The sequence below is a fragment of the Theropithecus gelada genome, chromosome 16 (genome assembly GCF_003255815.1).
Source record: "Theropithecus gelada isolate Dixy chromosome 16, Tgel_1.0, whole genome shotgun sequence".
Lineage (NCBI taxonomy): Eukaryota > Metazoa > Chordata > Mammalia > Primates > Cercopithecidae > Theropithecus > Theropithecus gelada.
In genome coordinates, this window is record NC_037684.1 from 58,087,856 (window position 1) to 58,114,599 (window position 26,744).

Genomic DNA, 26,744 nt, shown 5'->3' on the forward strand with positions numbered 1-26,744 from the left:
ATAATAAACTTTTTTTTTTTTTTGAGACGGAGTCTCGCTCTGTCGCCCAGGCTGGAGTGCAGTGGCGCGACCTCAGTTCACTGCAAGCTCCGCTTCCCGGGATCACACCATTCTCCTGCCTCAGCCTCCCAGGTGCCCGCCACCACACCCGGGTAATTTTTTGTGTTTTTAGTAGAGACAGAGTTTCACCATGTTAGCCAGGACGGTCTCGATCTCCTGACCTTGTGATCCACCCGCCTCGGCCTCCCAAAGTGCTGGGATTCCAGGCGTGAGCCACCACGCCCAGCTGGGTCCTGCACTCTTGATTCCCTTGCACCCAATCCCTTACCACTCCACAACTGTCTTCTAACAAAACTCTATTCGTTAATCACCAGTATAATCTATCCACCTTCTCCATCCCTGTCACTGCGTAACTAAGTGATTCTGGGAAAAACAAATGCTCACTTAGAGCTGTCTACCCAAAACCCACCTGAGCTCTCAACACGCCTTCTAGTCTCTCTCAGTTTCTTCAGCAATCATCATACCCTAACACCATCAAATTCACGACACACAACTCTCCCCTCACTCCAGCCCAACTCAAGCTGAAAAACTCAAAATCCTGTTACAGCTTCCCACTAACCTCATCTGTATCCAGACCTCTTTCCTGTTAGGTTCAGAGGATTTGTCTTCTGCTTGCTCTTCATTCTATCCCTAGTGAGACCCTCTGCACCTCTGTGCATCAATTACCTACTTTTCTTTTTTTTTTTTCCTCGAGACGGAGTCTTGCTCTGTTGCCGAGACTGGAGTGCAGTGGTACGATCTTGGCTCACTGTAACCTCCACCTCTCAGGTTCAAGCAATTCTCCTGCCTCAGCCTCCCACGTAGCTGAGATTACAGGCACCCGCCACCACGCCCAGCTAATTTTTTTATTTTTAGTAGAGATGGGGTTTCACCATATTGGCCAGGCTGGTCTTGAACTCCTTACTTGGTGATCCGCCCACCTCGGCCTTCCAAAGTGCTGGGATTACAGGTGGGAGCCACTGCGTCCGGCCAGTTACCACACTTTTCTATTGTACACTGAACTGCTACTGGGCTCCTTAATTAAAACATACTCAGGTCACTGCCATTCAAACACCTGCATTGACTTACAGCTCCCGCTAGGGGGCATCTGATGTCCTTCCTTCTCTTCAACTGGCAAACAGACTGTCCTTGCTGTCTCCACTCACTCACTTTCCATGAAGCCTCACCCACTGCCATCTGGCTTCCATCCCTACTATTTCTGTAACAGCTCCTGCTAAGGTCACCAATGACGTCCCAACTGCCAAATCCAATGGCTACTTTTCAGTTCTTATCTAACTGCCAAATCCAATGGCTACTTTTCAGTCCTTATCTAACCCAATGCTCTTAGGCAACTGACACTGCTAAGCATCCACCCCACTTCTGGACACATGTTCCTGAAGGCCTTGGTTCCAAGACCCAGCACTCTCCCACAGGTTCTGGCCACACTTAATCTCGGTATTCCCCACAGTTCCAAATCTGTCCCTCTCCTCTTCTCACTCTACACTGTCCCTGGGTGATGTCACTCATTCTTGAGCTTTCAACCTTTTGCTGATAGACTCCTAAATCTACATCTTTGATCCAGACCTATCCTCCATGCTTCTTCAGATTGCTACTCACCTCGGAACCCCTAAGTTATCCCTGACTGCTCTTCCCTTTCTAGTTTCATTTCTCTCTGGAATGTCAAACTCATACTTTTTAAATCAAATCTCACAGATCATCAATTAAAGAGGCACCACTAAGGGAGCAGGGGGAATCTACACATACGTGTATACATGTACTTAAATACGTATCTTGGAACTGAAGAAATATGGTATAAACAAACGCCTGCTGGACACCTCCATCTGAATGTTCTCAGAACTTCCAACTTTATATATCCTCAACTAGATTTCTCTATCTTCCATCCTAAACCTGCTCTTGTTCATGTAGTCTTCCAGTTGTTGGCACTAACATCCACCTAGTCACCCATGCCAACATCTGCACATCATTTTTGACTTTTCTTTCAGCATCCCATGACTACAAAGTTCTGCTGATTTTACCTGCTAACTTCTTATCAAACCTGTTCCCCTCTTCCTACCTCTACTTTCGCTGCTCTCATCATTTTTACTGATTTATGTATTTTTCTGGAGAGAGTCTCATCCCATTGTCAGGCTGGAGTGCAGTGGTGGGATCTCAGCTCACTGCAACCTCTGTCTCCTGGGTTCAAGCGACTCTCCTGCCTCAGCCTCCTGTGTAGCTGGGATTATAGGCACGCGCCACAACGCCCGGCTAATTTTCATATTTTAAGTAGACACGGGGTTTCCCCATGTTGGTCAGGCTGGTCTCAAACTCCTGACCTCAGGTGATCCAACCGCCTGGGCCTCCCAAAGTGCTGGGATTACGGGCGTGAGCCCCTGCACCCGGCCTGCTCTCATCTTTTTTTTTTTTTGAGACGGAGTCTTGCTGTGTCACCTAGGCTGGAGTGCAGTGGCGTGATCTCGCCTCACTGTAAGCTCCGCCTCCCGGGTTCACACCATTCTCCTGCCTCAGCCTCCTGAGGAGCTGAGACTATAGGTGCCCGCCACCATGCCCAGCTAATTTTTCGTATTTTTTAGTAGAGACGGGGTTTCACCGTGTTAGCCAGGATGGTCTCAATCTCCTGACCTCAGGTGATCCGCCCACCTCGGCCTCCCAAAGTGCTGGGATTACAGGCACGACCATGGCGCCCGGCCGCTCTCATCATTTTTATCTGGACTTCTTCAGTGGTCCCCAAACCTAGTCACTCATCCTATCCTTTCAGGTCCATCTTTCTCACAGCTGCAAGAGTGAATCATCTAACACAGAAATCGGACAAAGTCTACATCTGTAATGTGGGAAGTTAAAAAAAAAAAAAAGGAAAACAAATCTGACAAAGTCACTCTGTGTTTAAGACCCTTACATAATTCTTCCTAAGGTGTGCAATGCCCTCTATGATATGGCTCTCCACTATTTATCCAGCCTCATCTCTTAACATTCCCAATTCCACAGTTTACTCCAACAAACCTTGAACTTTCCATAGTCCCATGTACACCAAGCTAGTTACATCGCCACACTTCTGGCTAAAGGAACGCCCTCCCTCACCTGCCTCATCACGTGCTACTTCTTTCAGGAATCCTTTCCTCCTCCACTTCCAAGCTGGGCTAGAGCAATCATTAACTCTGGTGCTCTCGCAGATTCCCAGACACAGGTTAATCTAAAACCCAAATGCTCAAAAAGCTGAAACTTTTTGAGTCCCAACATTCTGAGCACCAACATGATGCTCAAGGAAAATGCTCATTGGTGCATTTCAGATTTTGGATTAGGGACGCTGAACCTGTAAGTATAATGAAAATATTTCGAGGCTGGGCACGGCGGCTCACACCTATAAGCCAGCACTATGAGAGGCTAAGGCAGGAGGACTGCTTGAACCCAAGGAGTTTGAGACCAGCCTGGACAAGAGAGTGAGATCCCAGCTCTACAAAAACTTTAAAAATCAGGCCGGGCGCGGTGGCTCACGCCTGTAATCCCAGTACTTTGGGAGGCTGAGGCGGGCGGATCACAAGGTCAGCAGACAGAGACCATCTTGGCTAACAAGGTGAAACCCCATCTCTACTAAAAAAAATACAAAAAATTAGCTGGGCGTGGTGTAACGCGCCTGTAGTCCCAGCTACTCGGGAGGCTGAGGCAGGAGAATGGCGTGAACCTGGGAGGCGGAGCTTGCAGTGAGCCGAGATCGCACCACTGCACTCCAGCCTAGGTAACAGAGCAAGACTCCGTCTCAAAAAAAAAAAAAAAAAAAAAAAATTTTAAATTAGCCAGGCATGGTGGAGTATGCACCTGTGGTCCCAGATACTCGGGAAGCTGAGGTGTGACAATCACTTGAGCTGCAGTGAGCTATGATAGCGCCACTGCACTTCAGCGTAAGTGACAGAGTGAGACCCTGTCTGTAATAATAATAATGAAAATATTAAAAAAAAAAAACTGAAATCCAAAACATTTCTGGTCCTAAGAATTTTGGATACAGGAAACTCAACCGTAATGCAATAGTTCTAAAACATAATAGAACGTATCCTTAACAGAAGACTTACTAAAAAACAGAAAACATTCTGTGCATGTAAATGCTACACATTTTGAGATGTGAACGTTCGAATGCAAGAAAAATGTTATAGTTAACAGTTACTCTAATGGAAACCAGAGTGAGGTAACTTTTTTTTTTTTTTTTTTGGAGATAGAGTTCTTGCTCTGTTGCCCAGGCTGGAGTGCAATGGTAAGATCTCCGTTCACAGCAACCTCCGCCTCCTGGATTCAAGCGATTCTCCTGCCTCAGCCTCCTAAGTAGCTGGGATTACAGGTACCTGCCACCAGGTCAGGCTAATTTTTGTATTTTTAGCAGAGCTAATTTTTGTATTTTCACGTCAGCCAGGCTGGTCTCAAACTCTTGACCTCAGGTGATCCACCAGCCTCGGCCTCCCAAAGTGCTGGGATTACAGGCATGAGCCACTGTGCCTGGCCAAGGTAACTTTTTAAATCTTGTGAAAACTTCAATATACATAGTTCGAAATTCCTCAGATTTTTCTTTCTCAATTCCAGTTGCCTTCAGCTGGGCCTCTAAAGGTAAGTGAAGGAGAAACAAACTCTGAGATGCCTACGAGAGCTGCTTTTTCACAGGTTCTCTATGCCACTGGTTAACGTAATTTAGACAAGCCCCTAAGAAAGTGCAAAAATAATGCTTTTCTGTTCAAAATAATAAATCCAACTTTTACTGTTGCCTTAATTTAGAATCATCACAACTCCGTAAGAAGGAGACTGCAGAATTCCTACAAGGAATTCTCAGAAAATAACTATAAAGTGACCTGACACTGTAAGCCGCTACTGCACAGAGCATGGAAACTGGCACACTAAGCAAAGTGGAGAAGGAAGGAGAAGCCATCAGGGGAAGTGAAAGGGATGTGAGATGAGCAGAGGACAGCAGAGGACAAGAGGGAAGCTGGGGATGACGGCCTTGTACCTTGGTGAAGGTGGTGGAGCCAGAGGCCATGAGAATTTGACGCACACGGTTGTGGAAGCGCTGCATTGACTCATCATCCACACGCAGGAAACACTGAGCTGTGCGCTCCTTAGTAACCTAAACCACAAAGTCAAGGTTACTTTGTCTGAGGAACTCCCATAGAAGCAAGAGCCAACTGTGTTCACCACTAAGCCTTTCCACCCAACAAGGCTCCGGTGACTGACAAGGACAAGGGATGCCCGTGTTCCTGGCTCCCACTCACCCAGCAAGTGCAGGCGCGCTCATGTCACTCCCAGCCCTTCCCAGGCTGTACCTCATTCTGCAGGTTCCAGACCCCGTCCTTGTGGGTGAACTCCTCATAGCTGGTGCGACACTTAGGCAGGATGCGGCACTCGAAGCCACACATGTTGAATAGCAGGTTGGGGTTGTCCTTACTGTACACAGACACGAAGCTGTTCTCCCACTGAACTGTAGTCACTGACCGTGGCAAGCGGTTCTTGATGTCCCAGAATACTGCCCGGCCTCTGACCACAGAGAACCATATGGTCACATCAGTTTCTTGGAAGGAACTTCCCTTCAAAGGCCAACTGATGATATCCTGCCACAGCCACACGTCTCCCACCCAGGACACAGCCTCAGGTATGCCCTCTCTGGGCCCTTAGCCTATGTCCTTCCAGTTCACACAGCCCCAACCTAGACTCACAAGTTAACATCATGTTTCATGAGGCGCATGCGGGCATCTCGGGGCCAGCACTTCTTGTTATTATAGCCAACGATGTTTTCATTGTTGGGGTCAGGGTGCTCTGTCAGGTAACGTTGAATCAGGTCCCGAGCTTCATCTGCTGTGAACCTACACCAGACCAAGTACACTGCTGAGGCCCCAATACACTTGAGATCTGGGACCCCACGGGTCCTCCAGCTCCACAGACGGAGACCCCACCCCATCCTACCCCCACCCTCCCCGGGCTTCATTCCATTTTAAAGCCCCAACAGCAGTTAAGTCAACTCAGCTACAATAGCTAATTTCAGAGGCAAAGCACATGCCTCAGTACCCTGCAAGGCTAGAATCCAGGCAAGCCCTCACCTGAAAAAAATATGGATGCGATCAATGTATCTGCAGAAGAGACGGATGGGGTGGGCAGCCTCAGTGGCTATGTCCTGGAAACTGAGAAAGTCATTTGGCATCTGAGGGGGCCCAGCCATCTCACTGGCCCGGTGCAATCCCAATACAAGCAAGTCCATCACCAGGCCATAATACTGCACGATGAACGAGGCAAACTGCAGGCCTCTGATAATCCCGTATGAATTCGTATGGTTCATGTCCTAGAAAGAAAGAACGACAATTCTTAACAACCTGAGCCATGTCCCAGGATTCTCCAGGGTCAACCTCTTTTGTTCTCCCCTCGGCAAATTCTATTCCCCCGGCTCCCCTCCAAGGTGGAGTCATGCTCATCCCTCAGGCTGGAGTGCAGGGGTGCGATCTCAGCTCACTGCAGCCTCCGCCTCCCGGGTTCAAGTGATTCTCCCGCCTCAGTCTCCCGAGTAGCTGGGATTACAGGCGCCCACCACACCCAACTAATTTTTGTATTTTTTTAAGTAGAAACAGGGTTTCACCATGTTGGCCAGACTGGTCTCCAACTTCTGACCTTGTGATCCAACCGCCTCAGCCTCCCAAAGTGCTGGGATTACAGGCGTGAGCCATTGCACTCGGCCTCCCCCGCACCAAATTTTGAGTCAGTGGGCCAGACAACCATTCCACACACAACTTCGTGCTACTGTGGCTGAGACATACCTTATAGTTGATGACGACATTGTTCTTGGCTGTCATGTAGTCAGCTATGTTGTGGTCCACGATGAGGCGCAGCAGCCTATTGAGCAGGGTCAAGTCGATCTTCTCATACATCTTCTCAAAGCGGGACTCCAGCATGACATTGCACTCGCCTTCACTTGTCTCCCACACGTCCTGCAGGTTATTGATGCCTGAGGAGTAGCAAGGCAGGTCTCCAGCAGGTTAGAAATCCTCTTTCAGGACTAGCCCCACAGTAACTATCATCACCTTCCACAACCAATCCCACTACCATTCCACGTAGTCATCCGGATTGCTTTGACTATGGGCTTTCCTCAGTTTAACAGGAACACTACTTCCTTTTACTACCATGCATCACGAGAGTAAACCAATCATGCTGCCCAGATGAGAATTTTGACATAGAACTAAATTCATCCCCCATTCCTCACAGGGCAATCTCAGGAAAGTTCTACCTTGGCACCACTTGTAAACAAGCAGTGGAGGTGGTTCTGTGTCAGCAGGCTTAATCCAGGGTGGGAACAGGCGGCGCTTGTCGGCTTCATACCACAGATATTGGTCCAGGTAGGCATCAGTTATCTTCTCCAGTGGCTCTACGTCGTATACTGGAACCAGGTGGCTATAGAGATCCATGAACTCAATGCCCACCTGTGGTACAAGGAGGCTGGTTCACACCAATCACCTGAGGCAACCTACCTTTGGGTCTACCGAGAATGAAAGGCAGAACCAAAAAGAAAACTTGGGAGGCTCTCACTCACCTCTTTGAAGGCTCTCTGTGTGAGGAGGTGACGCTTGATGCGGGACAGCGCCTCGTGGGGGTTATCGTAGGCCTGCTCGATCAGACCTAGCTCCTCCCTCTGAGACTGGTTCAACCGAGACTTCACACTGATAAGGCAATGGGAATGGTGAATGGGAAAACCAGGAGGAAGTAAAACCAGAAGAGACTGGGGCTACACCTTCTTTCTTTGGACTCTGAGGGTGATGCTATTCCCTGCTGTCACCTTCCCAGCAGGAATCTATCTACCCTAATACTCACCTATAAGCTTCCTTGAGCCGCTCCAATGCCAAGATGAGCAACTTGGTGTCATGCTTATAGGAGAGTGGGGGGAATGGGATGGGTGAGAACCTGCGGCTTTCCAACCAATGCACTGTGGTGGTATATACTGCCACTGCTTCCTCCGCCGTGATGTAAGGCCCGTCCTGCAAGGTGGACATGAAATTAGCCTCCCGCTATAGCCCGATCCCCCCAGAACAAGGTTCAGTCACAACTCTGCAGTCCTCCCTCATGCCCACTCCCCGACCACTCACAGCCAGCCCAGCCTACTCTGCCCAACCTTCAGGTAGTTGTGCTGCCGCTCCTGTTCTGCCTTCAGATACAGCCGGGTGAGGCGGCCCAGGTTCTTTTTGCACACAGTCTTGTCCACAGTGGCCCCTCGGCGGATCCGTTCTCGGTTGTAGTGGGCAGTGTTGGTCCACCAGTCAGCCTTGGCCTTCACATATCGAAGGATCATATTCTCTATGGGCGTTGGCAGTCCAGGGACCTAAAAGTCCAAAAAGCACAATCAAGCCGGGATAAAGCAGGTGCTGTGGTGCACACCTGTAGTCCCGGCTACTCAGGAGGCTGAGGAGGACTGCTCGAGCTCAGGGGCTTGAGGCCAGCCCAAGCAACACAGCAAGCACCTCTCTAAAAGAGAAAAGAAAAGAGATGGGAGCCAGATAGGCCCCTCATGAGTCCCAAAGTGGTGATCCTAACCTAAAGACGATGTTTACCCCTCCAAGGAAATGGAGAGACACCCACCTTCCAGGGAATGTTGGCTTTCCAGCAGCGCCAGGCTTCACTGAGGTGCTGCAGGATTGTCCGGGCCTTGTTCTGTTTGATCCCCTCAGGCATCATGTCCAGAATATCATGCATCACAGCTGCCCGCAGCTCAAGGTCAAAATGTGACTCCACTCGCTGTTTTGTTACTGTCTTTGCCACCCCCTTTGAGTGTCGACCTAGAAGTAGAGTATCCCAAGGGGATTACAAGCATGATTCCTTATTTTCAGTAAGGGTCTCTACCTTCATGCCCCTCACCCATTATGGTCACAATAAAATTAGGTATTAACAAAGCGTCCATGTGCCCAGCATATGCAAAAAGATGAGCTACCTTAAACATTCACAACTACGCTTCTGAAGAATGCCCACTCCTGCAAGTGCATGATTGCCTCTCGAGGCCCCAGAAGGAAGCCCAAGAAATAGAAAACTAGGTCAGACTCATTTTGAGAACTGAACCTAAAGGCAATCCAGTAGGAAGGGGTGCTCATACAAGAGCAGGGAACAGACTCAAACAACGAGAGGTAGCTTTGAAGCAGTAACAGGAGAAGTTGGACACAGAGAAAACCACTCACCTTCAAACTGCCGGGCCAGGAGGTTGCCCAGCCATCGCTCCAACAAAGGGGTAATGCCACGCATGAAAAACAGCCAGACTCGCCAACCGGCAGCCCAGAAGCCACAGCCAGGACCCTTCCCTACAGGGCCCTATAATCCCAAGCAGAAGTTAAGAACACAAGTTAGCAATGCATTTAAACAGCAACAGAAACCTGGGCAGAGGTGGGGCATATATGTATGATATACATAGAGATAAATATATGGATGGCAGTAGAGGAGTAAAAAGAAAAAAACAACTCTGGGTCCTCAACATCTAAACAACATCTAAAACAAAAGGGTAAATGAGAAACCTTAAGGCAAAAACCAGGAACTAAGATTGCCCATGTGAATTTAAACGGGCAGTAAGGATACACTCATAGCTGGTCTCCAAATAGGTCCCTGGAAAGAGCCCTGTCTACATGTATAAATGAAAAAAGATGTGAGAAAGTAAGTCCAGTGAGGCTGGGTACAGTGGCTCACGCTGGTAATCCCAGCACTTTGGGAGACCAAGGAGGGTGGATCACCTGAGGTCAAGAGTTCAAGACCAGCCTGGCTAACATAGTGAAACCCCACCTCTACTAAAAATTCAAAAATTAGCCAAGCATGGTGGTGCACGCCCGTAGTCCCAGCTACTCGGGAGGCTGAAGCAGGAGAATCACTTGAACTGGGAGGCGGAGATTGTGGTGAGCCGAGATCGTGCCATTGCATTCCCCCGGGGCAACAGAGCAAGACAGTCTCAAAAAAAAAAAAAAAAAAAAAAAAAAAAAAAAAAAAAAAAAGGGCCGGGCGCGGTGGCTCAAGTCTGTAATCCCAGCACTTTGGGAGGCCGAGACGGGCGGATCACGAGGTCAGGAGATCGAGACCATCCTGGCTGACACGGTGAAACCCCGTCTCTACTAAAAAATACGAAAACTTAGCCAGGCGAGGTGGCGGGCGCCTGTAGTCCCAGCTACTCGGGAGGCTGAGGCAGGAGAATGGCGTAAACCCGGAAGGTGGAGCTTGCAGTGAGCTGAGATCCGGCCACTGCACTCCAGCCTGGGAGACAGAGCGAGACTCCGTCTCAAAAAAAAAAAAAAAAAAAAAAGCTAGATTAGGTGGCGGGCACCTGTAATCCCAGCTGCTCGGGAGGCTGAGGCAGGAGAATTGCTTGAACCCACGAGGCAGAGGCTGCAGTGAGCTGAGATCGTGCCATTGCACTCCAGCCTGAGCGACAAGAGTAAGACTCTGTCTCAAAGAAAGTCAGTCAGTAGAATCAGGGTCTCACCGTGTTGAAACGATAATAGATGAGATGCTTCAGGTCCTTGCACATGCGAATCTGTCTCATCAGCTTGTATTTGTATCGATACATGCCCGTCAACTGCCCAACATGGGCAAATATATACTGCAATCCATCCGCCAGCTGCAAGACAATTGCCCTGTCAGACCTGGAGCTTAAACCAGCTCCACAGTCGGCACAGGCTTCCTCCAGCCTCCTCACCCAGGCAGGGGTTGGGAATACCTAACCTCACCTGGAAGGCATCCACATTGCCCAGCCGATACTGCACGTGACTATCCACCACTAGCTTAGTCAAACGCAGAACTTCCCGACACAGGTGGAAAGCATTCCCAAAACGCGATTTCTTTCTTTCCTGGAGAAGATGCAAAAAAAAAACACAAAAACAGAAAGAACACGAATGAGCAACGGACCCAACTGGATGTATGCCTTCGTCAGCAGCCAGAGGAAAACCAGCTGTCCGCCCTGACACCCCGGAGGCCCTCGGGACCAGTGCAGCACCTTGGTGGTGAGCGTTTTCACGGGCTTGAGGTTGAAGTTGTAGTCCAGGTGCAGGTAGTTGAGGTTTTTGCGGTGAATGAGGAGGTTGAGCATGTTATAGCCCTGGCGGCAAACCTGGAGCCCAACCTCCACCCAGTCCAGCTTTGTGGACTGAAAGAATTTGGTGGCTTTGAAGGAGCGGAACAGATACCTGGGGTGGGAACACGGAGAGTGAGAGTCAGCCTACTGATATCTCTGGAACCAAAGTCTGCACAGGGCCCCGGGGCGCCTCACCTCTTCTTCTGAGCCTTCGGAGGCCGGTGCTTCAGGGCATTCAGCACGTAATACTTAAGCAGCTTCTGGTAGGAGACCCTCACTTTCACAGGCTGCCCGGCAGGACAGTGCTCCCGATACCTGGGAAAATAAGCCCACCAGAGTTCAGCCATCGCTTCTTCCAGCCACTCTGCTAAAGAATGCAAGCCTTGGGTTGTCTGCCACTTTTATGAAAACAAGAATTTTTAAGAAAGGCTACACGCCCACCTAGTTGGAGTCTTTTCTCCTATATATCCACTATTGTTCCCCCTGCCCCAGGGAGAAACCTTACCAGTTCTTGACAAGCGGTATGTCCAGGGCCCGACGGGTGCGACCAGAGCGTAGGTTGAAGGGCCGTGGGGCCCAGAGCAGGGCAATACCATTGGCTGTATTGTCTGTGTAGAGGGGTGTGTCCTTCAGGAAGGGCTCCACAAACTCCGGGAGCTCAAATTCCTCATCATCATCCGGCAACGGTTCCTGGCTCTGAAAAAGGAATCCCTCTAAGGGTTTAGTTCCTGCTGAACTAGGCACAGATCTTAAGAGGGAAATTATCTGGGGCCAAGCACAAAGCCTGTATCTGCCATGGAAACTGGGCTGTCTCTGACAGAAGCAGCCCTGAAGTGCCAGCGCAAAGGAAACCAAGGGAGCAAAGAACAAGACAGGGCCACCAGGAAAGCAGGTGTCACTTCTCACACCTCAACTGGCTCACCAACAGAAAGCCTCCCATCAGAGCCCCAATACCACAGCAGCCAACACTGCAATCACCTCCCACCCAAGCTCCCAACACTGGGCTTGGACACAACGGAACACAAATGAACATGGAAAACATTATGGTGAGCTTAGGAAGCCAGTCACTGAAGACTACATAGTGTATGATTCTGTTTCATTCTATCATATGAAATGTGTAGAATAGGCGAATCTACAGACAGAAAGTAGATTAGTGGTTGCGTAAGAAAGTTGGGGAGAAATGGAGAGTAACTGCTAAGGGTTTCTTTCTCAAGTAATGAAAATATTCTCAAATTGCATGTCATGACAGTTGGGACAACTCTAAGAATAAGCTAAAAACCACCAAATTACACACTTTAAATGGGTAACTTGTATGGTATGTTAACTACATCTCAATATAAAGACTGAAACAAACAAAGATAATAGAGACAGACCAGGACAGATTATCTAGAGCACCCAACAGGAGAACCATAAAGTCCAGAAAGATAATCACAGAAACCAGGATTAACCAACGACATGTTTTAAGGCAAATGCTAAATTCTCAAATTCGCTTATAGCTCAAGGGGATACTTAGCAAGACGGAAAACACGTCTCCCTCCACTTGAGTGTTCAGTAACGTTTCAGCCAACCTCAGGCATTTCTCCTAGAACTGCTGAGGGAAAGTGTCCCTTCCCTTCCTCACCTTGACCGAGTGCCTGTGGGAGATTGGGTTGATCAAAGGATCAAAGTAGAAAGCTGGCAAATCAGGATCCTCAGTTTTGATGAATACAACGTTGGGAGTGTGGTACCTAAAACGAAAGGAAGAGTCAGCCGAAGTATTCCTGCCCTGGCCCAACCTAAACACCAGCCTTCTCCTTTCCAACTGTTGTGTTCCAGGTCTCTTACCAGGTGAGGTGGACATGGTGTGGAAGATTGTTGTACAGGTAAGGAAAAGCAATCTTGTATTCAGTGCGGATAGGCTGCCGGATGATAATCTTGTTAATATCATTGAATTCATTCCAGTCTTCATCCCTAGGGCACAATACCAACAATAAGCAGACTTTTTTTTTTTGAGACAGGGTCTCTATCACCCAAGCTGGAATGCAATGGCATGATCATGGTTCACTGCAGCTGTGACCTCCTCGGCTCAGACAATCCTCCCACAGCTCAGCCTCCCAAGTAACTGAGACTACAGGAAGCTGCGAGTGCCACAACGCCCAGCAAAATTTTGGTAAAGATAGGGTTCTGCCATGTTGCCCAGGCTGGGCTCAAACTTTTGGGCTCAAGCAATCCTCCTGCCTCAGCTTCCCAATGTGCTGGGATTACAGAGTGAGCCACTGCACCTGGCGTAGACTAATTTGGAAGTTATATCAGGACGTCAAGGATCAAGATTACATTTTATCCAACTCAACACGTCTAAAATTCCTAATCTCTCCAACTCACTGTAGGTTGATGTCTCGAACAAGAGGTTCAAATTTGGGGCCTCCAGGAATGGCCATATTGAGTGCCTTGGATGTAAAGAAGGCCTTCAAATCAAACAGGTAGAAGTAGTTGTCATCCACCAAGTCTGTCAGAAGCTGATTAGCCAGGCGGTAGAGAGTCGACATCATAGGTAGTGTGAACTGCCAGCGCTGGTAAGTGGAGCCATTTACATACCTAGGGTAGAAAATGAAAGGCCCACCTCAAGTAAGCAGCTAGACAAACCATACCACCTACTGATCTCCCAGGACTCCCTCTGGGTTTCTGGAACCCTCCCAGGAGTAGCATCTCCATCTATCACTCACTTCCTGCTGTCCCTCAATGGCTGGTGGTCATAGAACCAGTCCAACACAGGGGCGTCCTCCTCAGGGTCCAGCTCTAGCTGAATGGCCTCCAGTGGCTCAACATCTAGGATGTTGTCAGCATAGTCCAAGGGCGGCTCCTCATCATCAAAAGGGGGAAAACGCATCCTCTTGAAATGCCTCCTATCTCTTTTTTCGCGGCGCATCATAATCCACATTGACCTAGAAGGCAAGAACATCACACAACCATTTCTACCCACTGCCCCCAACCACCACCACCACTGCCTACCATATTTCAGCCTTTCTCACCCCCACTGGGAGATGTAGACAGGTTCAATAACCCAGGGAATCTCATTGACGAAGGAAATGGCTCCAGTGATGTGGTACAGCACAGGCACATCCCGAATCTGCTCCCAAGGCATAGGCATGTTCTCCAGGAGTTTGAGGACTGCGTGGGGCATGTACTTTAGGGCACTGGCACATTAGAAAAAGAGAAGGCTATTAGAAATGACGAGGTGTTCTGCTACCTGTCCCATGCAGAGAAGCCACACGTTCATGTTCCACAGTAAATCCTACCTTACAATCCAAACTCCCAGACTTAGCCCATACGCCCTTCCTAACCAGAAACCCTGCCTCTCCCTCTCCAACTTCATCTTGCAGCACTCTTCTTAAATGTCATAGACCCACAATGCTGGTATCAGCTCCTCTAAATCAACAGCTGTCCCTCTGGAGACAGCTTTGCGGCTGTCTCACATCCTATTCCCTCAGTATCTTCTCATAAATCATAATAAAGTATTCACCATACTTCACTATCACCAGTTGTCTGATGTCTGTCATGCCACTAGACTGCACACTGCAGAAAGGCGGAGATTGTTACCCTCTGCTCGCTACTGTATCCCTAGCAGCCAGCACAGTTCTCAAACTACTTTTTGAAATAAACAAAACTTCCAGTTCATTACACGGCAAACATTTTTGTGTCCAAATAGAACAGGAATCTGCTAAGACATCTGTACCTGTACCCACCCAGTTTACAGGCACAGAAAAACAGCAGTAGGGATACCTCTGAAATTAAACACCCTAAACACAGAATTCAGGTCCCTGAGGAGTGACAGGCTGCCACTATGCACAGTATCCCACTCTGGGCTTCAGCCAGCTCAACGACAGGGACATCTTATAATAGCATCAACAGGACAAATTAAAGTCCCAGTCCCAGATCAGGAACAGAAAAGAAACAGACTGCATAAGTGGAAGATGTAGAAATTATCAGACTCCTACTGGTTTTCTCCTTTCTCTTACATCCACCAAGATGAGCTGTCAAAGCAGCGTCCTGTTCCAAAATGACAGAGCATCTATCCAAGACTGTGGGACAGGGAAAAAAGGGCCAAATTCCAAATGAAATTATTTCAGGATGTTCCTTACCCCAAGTAAACCCTTTTGTCATGGCGGAACTTTCTGTTGGTCATGTCTCCATGGTCTCGAATGATCTTCCTGACATGTTCCGGGGGCATGTCTTCCTTCTGGGCATCCACAAACCCAAACTTCCGCTTTTCTGCATAGCGCTTCGCCTGCAATTGCTGCCATTTTCGGGCTACAAAGGCACCTCAGTTTAAAGGCCTGCACACCCTCAGCCTAATCCTCTTCACCTCTTGCCCTAGGGTAAGCTCCTGTCAGTGAGTGTGACAGAGGAGCAGGCATCCAGCAGCAAGAAGCACTCCTTGCCAATTCCCTTACCACTTTACTATATTTTTTCCTTCATCACATTTATTATTATTATTATTATTTTTTTTTTTTGAGACGTTGTTTCGCTCTGTTACCCAGGTTGGAGGGCAATGGAGTGATCTCGGCTCACTACAACCTCTGCCTCCCAGGTTCAAGCCATTCTCCTGCCTCAGCCTCCCCAGTAGTGGGATTATAGACACGCGCCACCACACACGACTAATTTTTGTATTTTTAGTAGAGATGGGGTTTCACCATGTTGGCCAGGCTGGTCTCGAACTCCTGACCTCAGGTGATCCGCCCGCCTGGGTCTCCCAAAGTGCTGGGATCACAGGTGTGAGCCACTGCGCCCGGCCTGACGTTTTTATTACAGATACTCAAGGTTTTGTTACTGTCTATCTCTCCCGCTGTAATTTAAACCCCGTTAAGGACAGGAATTTTGTCTCCATCACTACTGGATCAGCGCTTGCAGATAACACGCGCTTAAAATGACTTGATAAAAAGTTAAATGGGGCTAACAAGGGAGTTGTCACCTCGGGAGCTGCCCAAACGGGGAGGGTCCCCAGCCACCTGCGCGCGCGAACACCCGCCCCGCCTCCGGCCCGCGCGCCGCTCCACACTCGACTCACCTTTCTCCTGCAGCTTCTCCTCCGACATGTAGTCCGGTAGCGGGGCTAGAGGGCCGGGCACCGGGTTACCCGGCCCTCGGTAAGGAAATACTCCGGCCATACCCGGAGAATCTGGACAGCGGCGGGACAGAAAAATTCACTAACCACAGGCCCGGGCCCACAAGAAGCGCAGCAGAAAGGCGTCCGGGGACCCCGGCCTGCAATCCCGCCACACTGAGTGCATCCAGCCCCGCCCGGCCTAACCCCTTTGGTCACTCAGCCCGACCCGACCACGCCTCCCGCAGCCCGGCCTTAAACGCCTGCCACGCACCCCACAACCCCTCACACAGGAGGCCACTTTCGCCGCAGCGCAATGGCGGCCAGTGTGCGTCCGCTCCGCGTTCCCAGCGCCGGAAAGTGCGCAACCCGACTTCAGCAGTTGATCCAATCGGCGCCGAGGTGCTCAGATGGATTGGTAAGGTGGCCAATTAGAGTGGCACACTGCGCCGAGGAGGCGGGCCCACAGGCGGAAAGGCTTTGAGTACAAGGGGGTGTGGTCGGGGAAGCCCCGCCTCCCACGTTTCCGAGGCTGTTTCTGGGGCCACCGACAGACCTCCGCGTGTGATAGGCTCCCGGCGTAGCCCTGCGAGAGACAGAAGTCTGGAAGCTTTTAATAAATTTGCCAAGATTGCGCATTGTACGATGTCTGTTGTCATCAATGTATACGTGCAATGCAGTACTAGCTCCAGGACGGTCATTTGTTCATGCATTCATTCATTTAACCATCCTTTATTGAGTGCCCACTGTCTACCGAGGACGAGGGATAAAGCAGGAAAAAAGACAACCAGTAGGGTTCACAGGGGAGCAGAAAGAATCAAGCCCATGGCGGGGGGCGGTAGCTCACGCCTGGAACCGCAGCCCTTTGGGAGGTCGAGGCGGGCGGATCGCTTAAGGCCAGGAGTCCAAGGCCAGCCTGGCCAACATGGTGAAACCGCGTCTCTACTAAAAATACAAAAATTAGCTGGGCGTGGTGGCATGCACCTGTAGTTCCAGCTATTCGGGAGGCTGAGACAGGAGAATCGCTTGAACCCGGGAGGCGGAGGTTGCAGTGAGCCAAGATCGCGCCACTGAACTCCAGCCTGGGTTACAGAGCGAGACTCCGTCTCGGAAAAAACAAACAAACAAAAAAAGTCTGAAATTCCCACCAAGTTTATTGGGGAGGATGCAGAGGAATTGTAACCCATACAGCCCCTCAATCTAGTTGAGAATTTACAAATCAAAGTGAAATAATTACAAAAAAAAAATGCAAAGGATGTCAATGTGCTTTCAGAACGGCAAAAATTTTAAAACAATTCCTTTTGGTTTTTTTTCAGACAGGGTCTCACTCTGTTGCCCAGACTGGAGTGCAATGGCGCGATCTCAGTTCACCACAACCTCCACCTCCCAGGCTCAAGCGATTCCCCTGCCTCAGCCTCCAGAGTAGCTGGATTATAGGCAGGTGCCACTACTGCCAGCTAATTTTTGTATTTTTAGTAGAGACAGCGTTTCACTATGTTGGCCAGGCTGGTCTCAAACTCCTGACCTCACGAAATCCTTCTGCCTCGGCCCTCCCAAAGTGCCGGGATTACAGGCGTGAGCCACCATGCCCGGCCTAAAAACTATTTTTAATGCAATGGGGAGTTTGGGCAAGGGCTGGCTAAGTGACTTATCCAGGCATACATACTCAGCTAGTCTGTAGCACAGCCAGAATCAGAATCGAGGTCTTTGGTTTGGTTCAGGGCACTTTCCTATACACTATTTTGCCTCTTTCTTTATAGATAGGCCACAGAATGGAGAAATTTCAAGGTAGAAAGGTAGGAGTCGGCTGACGACTAAACATCCATCAAGTCAGATACATTGCCTCTGGAGTGATATTTATAAGTCAGGCTGTTTCCGTTTGAAGGCAGACTTCTATTTGTCAAGTATTGATTTCTGCACTCTTCAGGAATGCAGTAATTGTGGAGGCAGAGGTTCATTTCAGCTTTCCTCTGTAGACATGAACATCACTTAGCTTGGTACTGTGGAACATATTCTGCTTTTTTTTTTTTTTGGAGACAGAATCTCACTCTGTCGCCCAGGCTGGAGTGCAGTGGCACGATCTCGGCTCTCTGCAACCTCCACCTCCCAGGTTCAAGTGATTCTCCTGCCTCAGCCTCCTGAGTAGCGGGGATTACAGGCACGTGCCACCATGCCCAGCTAATTTTTTGTATTTTTAGTAGAGATGGGGTTTTACCGTGTTAGCCAGGATGGTCTCCATCCCCTGACCTCATGATCTGCCCAGCTCAGCCTCCCAAAGTGCTGGGATTACAGGCGTGAGCCACTGCGCCCGGTTGGTAGTAAATACTTTCTTTGGCTGAAGCCTTGCCCCTTACTCTGGCCTGCCAATCTGTGCCCTTAAGAGGACTCCCTCATCTCCCAAACCTTCACTGGTTGGCATTGCTAATCCTGGGGCCTGAGAGGCTGGCACGGAAGCTCTCTCTGCCCCAGATCCCAGGTCAGGGCACTGCTAGAAGAGGATAGAGAAGCCTGCAGCACTGGAGTACCACAAATTCCTGCTGCACTGACGCAGGCCAGTCCTGCTACCTATTCACTCGCTCCCCTTAGCAGCTTGTCCAAACATTGTTTTCTTCAAACTCCTGCCCTTCCTTCCCCAACCCCAACTGTGTAGAATCCAAATATTTCCACCTTAACAGCAAACAGGAGTGGGGTGCTGGGGAGATGGAGGAGATGGGGGAGGGAAACAGGGGAACCGTCTAGGGCTGCTGCCGTAGTATTTCATTGAAATATATTGAATCTAAAAATTCATATGAGGTTGGCTGCAGTGGGTTCACGCCATTCTCCTGCCTCAGCCTCCTGAGTAGCTGGGATTACAGGTGTCTGCCACCACACCCGTCTAATTTTTTGTATTCTTAGTAGAGACGGGGTTTCACTGTGTTAGCCAGGATGGTCTCAATCTCCTGACCTTGCAATCCGCTCGCCTTGGCCTCCCAAAGTGCTGGGATTACAGGCATGAGCCACCGCGCCCGGCCTCCTGTCTCTATTTAAAAAAAAAATTTATCTGGGTGTAGTGATGCATGTCTGTAATCCCACCTACTCAGGAGGCTAAGGCAGGAGGATCGCCTGAGCCCAAGAGCCAGGAGTTGGAGGCTGCAGTGAGCTATGATTGCACCACTGTACTCCAGCCTGGGTGACAGGGTGAGACCCTGTCTCAAAAAATATAAATACAAACAAAAGATAAGATGAATGTCTTGTTGTGTGAGGTTAAATGGGATAATGTATACAAGGTGCCTGATGGCCAGATGTGGTGGCTCACACCTGTAATCCCAGCACTTTGTGAGGCCAAGTAAGGTGGATCACGAGGTCAGGAGTTCGAGACCAGCCTGGTCAATATGGTGAAATCCCGTCTCTACTGAAAACACAAAAAATTAGCCGGGCATGGCTGGGCACAGTGGCTCACGCTGTAATTCCAGCACTTTGGGAGGCCAAGGAGGGCGGATCACGAGGTCAGGAGATCGAGACCATCCTGTTTAACACAGTGAAACCTCATCTCTACTAAAAATACAAAACATTAGCTGGGCGTGGTGGCAGACCCCTGTAGTCCCAGCTATTTGGGAGGGTGAGGCCAGAGAATGGTGTGAACCCGGGAGGCGGAGCTTGCAGTGAGCTGAGATTGCGCCACTGCACTCCAGCCTGGGTGACAGAGCAAGATTCCTCTCAAAAAAAAAAAAAAAAAAATTAGCTGGGCGTGGTGGTGGGTGCCTGTAATCCCAGCTACTTGGGAGACTGAGGCAGGAGAATTGCTTGAAACCGTAAGGCAGAGGTTGCAGTGAGCTGAGATTATGCCACTGCACTTCAGCCTCAGGGACAAGATGCGAGACTCCGTCTCATAAATAAATAAATAAATAAATAAATAAATAAATAAATGGTGCCTGACATGGGGAAGGGGCACAACAAATGTTCAGCCAGGGATGCTCCTAAATAAACATTTCATCTCAACACAAGAGCTCCTCTCAAAAGAGTAATTTCCCTTATGTAGCTTCTTGCAAAATGAGGACTTCTAATTTTTAGCCCAACAAAATCCAGATTTTATGTGATAAAGTTTTGGCAGTTCAGTTATGAAGTTTTCTGTTTAATTTTCTTGTTGATTCAGGATTAATTTGGCTACAAGATTCTTTTGGTTTCAACCTTTGGCGCTGAAAATCATTCTAAACTCTGAATCCGACGGGATGTACTGGCTCACGCCTGTAATCCCAGCATTTTGGGAGGCCAAGGTGGGCGGATCACTTGAGGTCAGCAGTTCAAGACCAGCCTGGCCAACACAGTGAAACCCTGTCTCTACTAAAAATACAAAACTTAGCCAGGTGTGGTGGCACATGCCTGTAGTCCCAGCTACTCGGAAGGCTGAGGCAGGAGCATCTCTTGAACTTGGGAGGTGGAGGCTGCAGCGAGCTGAGATCGACCCACCGCACTCTACCCTGGGCGAAAGAGTGACAGCTTGTCTCAAAAAAAAAAAAAAAAAAAAAACCCAAAACAGCCAGGTGTGGTGGCTCACGCCTGTAATCCCAGCACTCTGGGAGGCGGAGGAGGGCAGATCACAAGGTCAGGAAATCAAGACCATCCTGGCTAACAGGGTGAAACCCATCTCTACTAAAAATACAAAAAATTAGCCGGGCGTGGTGGCGGGCACCTGTAGTCCCAGCTACTCGGGAGGCTGAGGCAGGAGAATGATGTGAACCTGGGAGGCGGAGCTTGCAGTGAGCCAAGATCGCACCACTACACTCCAGCCTGGGCAACAGACGGAGACTCTGTCTCAAAAAAACAAAACAAAACAAACAAAAACAAACAAAAAAAACCACAACAACAAAAAACACCTGTCTGAATCTACTCTCTTGCTCTAAGTTCATTCTACTGAATACATTGTGTTTGCTTATTTATTTATTTATGTATTTTTATTTTAGAGAAAGGGTCTTGTTCTCTAAAATAGGCTGGAATGCAGTGGCCCGATTATGGCTCACTGCAGCCTTGACCACCTAGGTTCAAGTGATCATATCACTTCAGCCTCCAAAATAGCTGGTACTATAGGCTTGTGCTACCACACCTGGCTAATTTTAAAAGAAATTTTGTAAAGATGAGGTTTTGCTATGTTACCCAGGCCAGTCTTGACCTCCTGGGCCCAAGCCTCAGCCTCCCTGGAATTAGAGGAATGAACCACCTCGCCTGACCCTGGATTTGCTTTTTTTTTTTTCGAGACAGAGTCTTGCTCTGTTGCCCAGGCTAGAGTGCAATGGCATGATCTCGGCTCACTGTAACCTCCACCTTCTGAGTTCAAACGATTCTCCTGCCTCAGCCTCCCAAGTAGCTGGCATTACAGGCGCCTGCCACCATGCCCAGCTAATTTTTGTATTTTTAGTAGAGATGGGGTTTTGCCATGTTGGCCAGGCTAGTCTTGACTTCAAGTGATCCGCCAGCCTCAGCCTCCCACAGTGCTGGGATGACAGGCATGAGCCACTGAGCCCAGCCAGGATTTGCTTTTTGATTGTAGAGGGTATCAGGACACGTCAGGATGGAAACCTTCCCAAGGGAAAGCCGCCACAATCTACCATTGAATTGTAAATCAGGACACCATTGGGGCCAAAAAGTAACTCCAAGTAACCAGGCTCATAAGAGATTGATGCAATTAATGCAATTACTTGCATAGCAATTTATTAATTTATAATCAGGGTAGTGTTTCAAGGCCATAAAATATCAATGTATCCCATCCAGAAAAACCCCTTCCTTCTCCTAGAGGACAAAGAAATCATTAGCAAGTCGCTCGGTAGGCGTGGAGTCTGTCTTGAGGACCATTTTCCTGGGCCACGGTGAGGTCTGACAAAGCACCATTCTGCTAGCCAGGCTCCTACCAAATGTAGCATCTGGCAACCTCTGCATTTTTTTTTTTTTTAACCTCTGCATTTTGGAACTTCCTTTTCTTAGGGTCTTAATTGACCATTCTTCTTTGATTGACATCATTTTTATGTAGCCCACACTCCAATTCTCTGCCTACTTACTCCATTGTGATCACAAATCCAGTCCTGCCTTCCTCACGTTTCACTGGTAGGAATCTGTGTGTGGTCCTAAATTCTTCCTGCCTGCCCCAACTGGGAGCTCATCTCACTCTTCCTGTATGGGCTTGACTAGTTAATCCGCAGAAACAGCCATGTTTCCCTAATGGTCAAGTTCTTGGGCGCCCTTTGTAGATACTACCAAGTATTACCAAGAGGGACACTCGCTCAAACCATCACAAATGGATACCAGTGGCCAAAGAAAAGGTGTATGACTTAGAATCAATTCATATCAACCTCAACACGTATTTAAAGAATAGATTCCTCACATGAGTTTGTCACATTTATTTTTCTTTAAAAACTCAAGGCAGGCCGGGCGTGGTGGCTCACGCCTGTAATCTCGGCACTTTGGGAGGCCGAGGCAGGCGGATCACAAGGTCAGGAGATCAAGACCATCCTGGCTAACAAGATGAAACCCCATCTCTACTAAAAAAATACAAAAAATTGGCCAGGTGTGGTGTCAGGCGCCTGTAGTCCCAGCTACTCGGGAGGCTGAGGCAGAAGAATGGTGTGAACCCAGGAGGCGGAGCTTGCAGTGAGCTGAGATCACGCCACTGCACTCCAGCCTGGGCGGCAGAACGAGATTCCAACCAAAAAAAAAAAAACTCAAGGCAGGTAACATTTTTGTTCATCAAGGCATTCAGTTAAGATGGCAAATTGAGTTTTGTAGATATTACTTTTTTTTTTAACTTAAAAATTTTTTTTTGACCGGGCATGTTGGCTTACACCTATAACCCCAGTAGTTTGGGAGCCCAAGGCAGGCGGATCACCTGAGGTCAGGAGTTTGAGACCAGCCTGGCCAATATGGTGAAACCCTGTCTCTACTAAAAATACAAAAACTGGCCAGGTGTGGTGATGGGTACCTATAATCCCAGCTCCTAGGGAGGCTGAGGCAGGAGAATCGCTTGAGTCCACGATACAGACTTTGCAGTGAGCCAGGATGTGCCACTGCATTCCAGCCTGGGCGACAAGAATGAAACTCTGTCTGAAAAAAAAAATAAAAAGGAAAAGAAAGAAAAAATAAAGTAACTTTTTTTTTTTTTTTGTAGAGAGGAGGTCTCAATATATTGCCCAGACTGGACTTGAACTCCTCAGCTCAATCACTCCTCCTACCTCGGCCTCCCAATGTGCTGGGATTACAGGCATGAGCCACCATGTCCAGCCAGCAAAGATATGACTTCTAAAAGTACAGACTCTTGACAAAATTCTACATTGTTTCTCTAGCTCACTACCTATACCTTCGCCTCTTGGGTTTTTATCTAATTACATTTAAATGCTCTGCTCTTATTTTCTGCTTGTGTTTAGCTCCTTCTGACTGTGTTTTCCTCAGTCTCGATTCGTTATTTTCATCCTTTGCGCCTGTTTTTACGACTCTATGATGGAGACTTCTCACAATCCCTCTCATTTTTTTTTCACACCTCTATTTCTTTTTCTTCTCTCTTCATCTCTGGGTTCCTGCCTCTTCTTTGTTCTTCCTTTGGATATTCAATTTTTTTTTTTTTGACATGGAGTCTCACTCTGTCACCCCTGCTAGAGTGCAGTGGCACGATCTCGGCTCACAACAACCTCGGCCTCCCAGGTTCAAACGATTCTCCTGCCTCAGCCTCCTGAGTAGCTGGGATTACAGGCACCTGCCACCACGCCCGGCTAATTTTTGTACTTTTAATAGAGACGAGGTTTCACTATGTTGGCCAGGCTGGTCTCGAACTCCTGACCTCAGGTGATCCGCCCGCCTCAGCCTCCCAAAGTGCTGGGATGACAGGCGTGAGCCACCGCGCCCGGCCTGGATATTTATTTATTTATTTATTTATTTTGAGATGGAGTCTCGCTCTGTCGCCCAGGCTGGAGTGCAGTGGCCAGACCTCGGCTCACTGCAAGCTCCGCCTCCCGGGTTCACGCCATTCTCCTGCCTCAGCCTCCCGAGTAGCTGGGACTACAGGCGCCCGCCACCTCACCCGGCTAGTTTTTTTTGTATATTTTAGTAGAGACGGGGTTTCACCGGGTTAGCCAGGATGGTCTCGATCTCCTGACTTCGTGATCCGCCCGTCTCGGCCTCCCAAAGTGCTGGGATTACAGGCTTGAGCCACCGCGCCCGGCCGGCCTGGATATTTAAATCATTCTGCGCCCTCCTCCATTTTTTTCTCTCTGTGATTCTCTTTGTCAGCTCCTTTGCCTATATTTGCATCTCAGTTGACACCCCTGATTCTGACTCGTCCTTACCTTCCTACCAGTCTCTGCTGACCGGTTACTGTCAGCCTGTGTCATTAGGTTTGCATTGCAGCTGTTTGTCCTTTGTCTTTCTGCCTGCCTCCAAGTCCCCGTATCTCCCGGTCTCTTTCGTCGGTGAATCTTCCCACTGACTGCCTCCTCCGCCTTCTGCTCTTCCGCTTCTCAGCTCCCCGGACTCATCCCCCCTCTTCTCTGTGCCCACCTCTCCTCTTGCTCTTCTGATCTCTCTATCTGCCAGTATTTCCTCCATCGCTCCTGAGCCTGGGTGTTCCTCCTTGTCACTCACTCTATTTCCTTTATTTTCTTTTGAGACGGAGTCTCGCTCTGTCGCCCAGGCTGGAGTGCAGTGGCCGGATCTCAGCTCACTGCAAGCTCCGCCTCCCGGGTTCACGCCATTCTCCTGCCTCAGCCTTCCGAGTAGCTGGGACTACAGGCGCCCACCACCGCGCCCGGCTAATTTTTTATATTTTTGTAAAGACTGGGTCTCACCGTGTTAGCCAGGATGGTCTCGATCTCCTGACCTCGTGATCCGCCTGCCTCGGCCTCCCAAAGTGCTGGGATTACAGGCTTGAGCCACTGCCCCCGGCCCTTTTTTTTTTTTTTTCTGAGACAGAGTCTGGCTCTGTCGCCCAGGCTGGAGTGCAGTGGCTTTAGCTCACTGCAAGCTCCACTTCCCGGGTTCAGGCCTTTCTTCTGCCTCAGCCTCCTGAGTAGCTGGGACTACAGGCACCTGCCAGCACGCCCAGCTAATTTTTTGCATTTTCAGTAGAGACAGGGTTTCACCGTGTTAGTCAGGATGGTCTGGATCTCCCGACCTCGTGATCCGCCCGCCTCGGCCTCCCAAAGTGTTGGGATTACAGGCGTGAGCCAGCGTGCTGGGCTGACTCACTCTAGTTCACTGTCTAGACTCTGGGTGCCTTTCAGCCTTGGGGTCTCTTCTTGTTGGCCTTTATTTCTATTTTTCTGGTCCTTTTTGTTTATAACCATTTTATCAGTTCTGTGACTTTGGTGTCTCTCAGGATCTATGACAGCCTTTCTCCATATTTCTGCTAAGGCCTGTCTCTTTTGCCCTCCATCCCTTTTTGCCTCTGTCACCTCTATGCGAATAATCCTTCTGTCTTTCTATCTGTCGCTCAATCTATGTATGTCTGTCTCTGTCATTCTTTGTGTCTTTCTGTACTTCCGCTTCTTAGCAAGGTTTTTTTGAAGACAATCTTCCTGTCTCTTGCTTTTGCTCATGTACCTTTTCTGTGGATGGCTAAGGGTTGCCTCTCTGAGTCCATTGTTTAGTAGAACAGCCTTAATCTGCTCGGCACTTCCATCACCTGGATGTTCTGGGAAGGAAGGGGTCTTGTTCAACAGAAAAAAAACACAGCGGAAGCAGCAGGGAGGAAGAGCTTATGACTGAATCTCAGAAAAGGTCCAGCTCTTCCTTTTTTTTTTTCTTTTGAGACGGAGTCTCACTCTGTTGCCTAGGCTGGAGTGTAGTGGCACGATCTCGGCTCACTGCAACCTCTGCCTCCTGGGTTCAAGCGATCCTCCTGCCTCAGCCTCCTGAGTAGCTGGGATTACAGGCACCTGGCTAATTTTTGTATTTTTAGTAGAGACAGGGTTTCACCATGTTGACCAGGCTGGTCTTGAACTCTTGACCTCAGGTGATCCTCCCATCTTGGCCTCCCAAAGTGCTGGGATTATAGGCGTGAGCCACCGCACCTGGCCAGAAGGCCAGCTATTCCTTTATCCTCCTGCAGCCTTCTCTTACATGCTCTGCCTCTGCCCTCATTCTTCCATGAAAGCCTGGGCCTGGGAAAACTCAGTACTGGGCACCCAAGTGGGTGCTTGAGTTCCTTCTGTGATTCTGGACTTCAGTGCCATCCTAAGAAGACAGACCTAGCCCTGTGTTCATTCCTCTAAGAATCCGAATTGTCTTTGAAAAGTCAAAAGAGAGGCCAGGCGCGGTGGCTCAAGCCTGTAATCCCTGCACTTTGGGAGGCCGAGGCGGGCGGATCACGAGGTCAGGAGATCGAGACCATCCTGGCTAACACGGTGAAACCCCCGTCTCTACTAAAATACAAAAAAAATTAGCCGGGCGCGGTGGCGGGCACCTGTAGTCCCAGCTACTCGGGAGGCTGAGGCAGGAGAATGGTGCGAACCCAGGAGGCGGAGCTTGCAGTGAGCCGAGATTGTGCCACTGTACTCCAGCCTGGGAGACAGAGTGAAGACTCTGCCTCAAAAAAAAAAAAAAAAA

General features: G+C 49.1%; 1 protein-coding gene across 1 annotated transcript in view; it reads right to left on the reverse strand.

The window, feature by feature from the left end:
- Positions 1–16,555, reverse strand: part of PRPF8 (pre-mRNA processing factor 8) — a 35,628-nt gene extending 19,073 nt beyond the window's left edge. The window contains exons 1-24 of the mRNA XM_025361362.1: positions 16,459–16,555; positions 16,149–16,259; positions 15,223–15,391; positions 14,113–14,277; positions 13,807–14,025; positions 13,466–13,678; positions 12,929–13,054; positions 12,726–12,831; positions 11,610–11,800; positions 11,300–11,419; positions 11,027–11,216; positions 10,761–10,880; positions 10,517–10,651; positions 9,234–9,363; positions 8,644–8,840; positions 8,180–8,386; positions 7,882–8,045; positions 7,604–7,730; positions 7,301–7,493; positions 6,834–7,021; positions 6,126–6,364; positions 5,745–5,891; positions 5,355–5,565; positions 5,042–5,158 (exon numbers count right to left, since the gene is read on the reverse strand). Of these exons, the coding sequence (XP_025217147.1) occupies positions 5,042–5,158; positions 5,355–5,565; positions 5,745–5,891; positions 6,126–6,364; positions 6,834–7,021; positions 7,301–7,493; positions 7,604–7,730; positions 7,882–8,045; positions 8,180–8,386; positions 8,644–8,840; positions 9,234–9,363; positions 10,517–10,651; positions 10,761–10,880; positions 11,027–11,216; positions 11,300–11,419; positions 11,610–11,800; positions 12,726–12,831; positions 12,929–13,054; positions 13,466–13,678; positions 13,807–14,025; positions 14,113–14,277; positions 15,223–15,391; positions 16,149–16,248 (3,774 nt within the window). The 5' untranslated portion in view covers positions 16,249–16,259; positions 16,459–16,555. The remainder of the gene's footprint in view (positions 1–5,041; positions 5,159–5,354; positions 5,566–5,744; positions 5,892–6,125; positions 6,365–6,833; positions 7,022–7,300; positions 7,494–7,603; positions 7,731–7,881; positions 8,046–8,179; positions 8,387–8,643; positions 8,841–9,233; positions 9,364–10,516; positions 10,652–10,760; positions 10,881–11,026; positions 11,217–11,299; positions 11,420–11,609; positions 11,801–12,725; positions 12,832–12,928; positions 13,055–13,465; positions 13,679–13,806; positions 14,026–14,112; positions 14,278–15,222; positions 15,392–16,148; positions 16,260–16,458) is intronic.
- Positions 16,556–26,744: the final 10,189 nt, after the last annotated feature.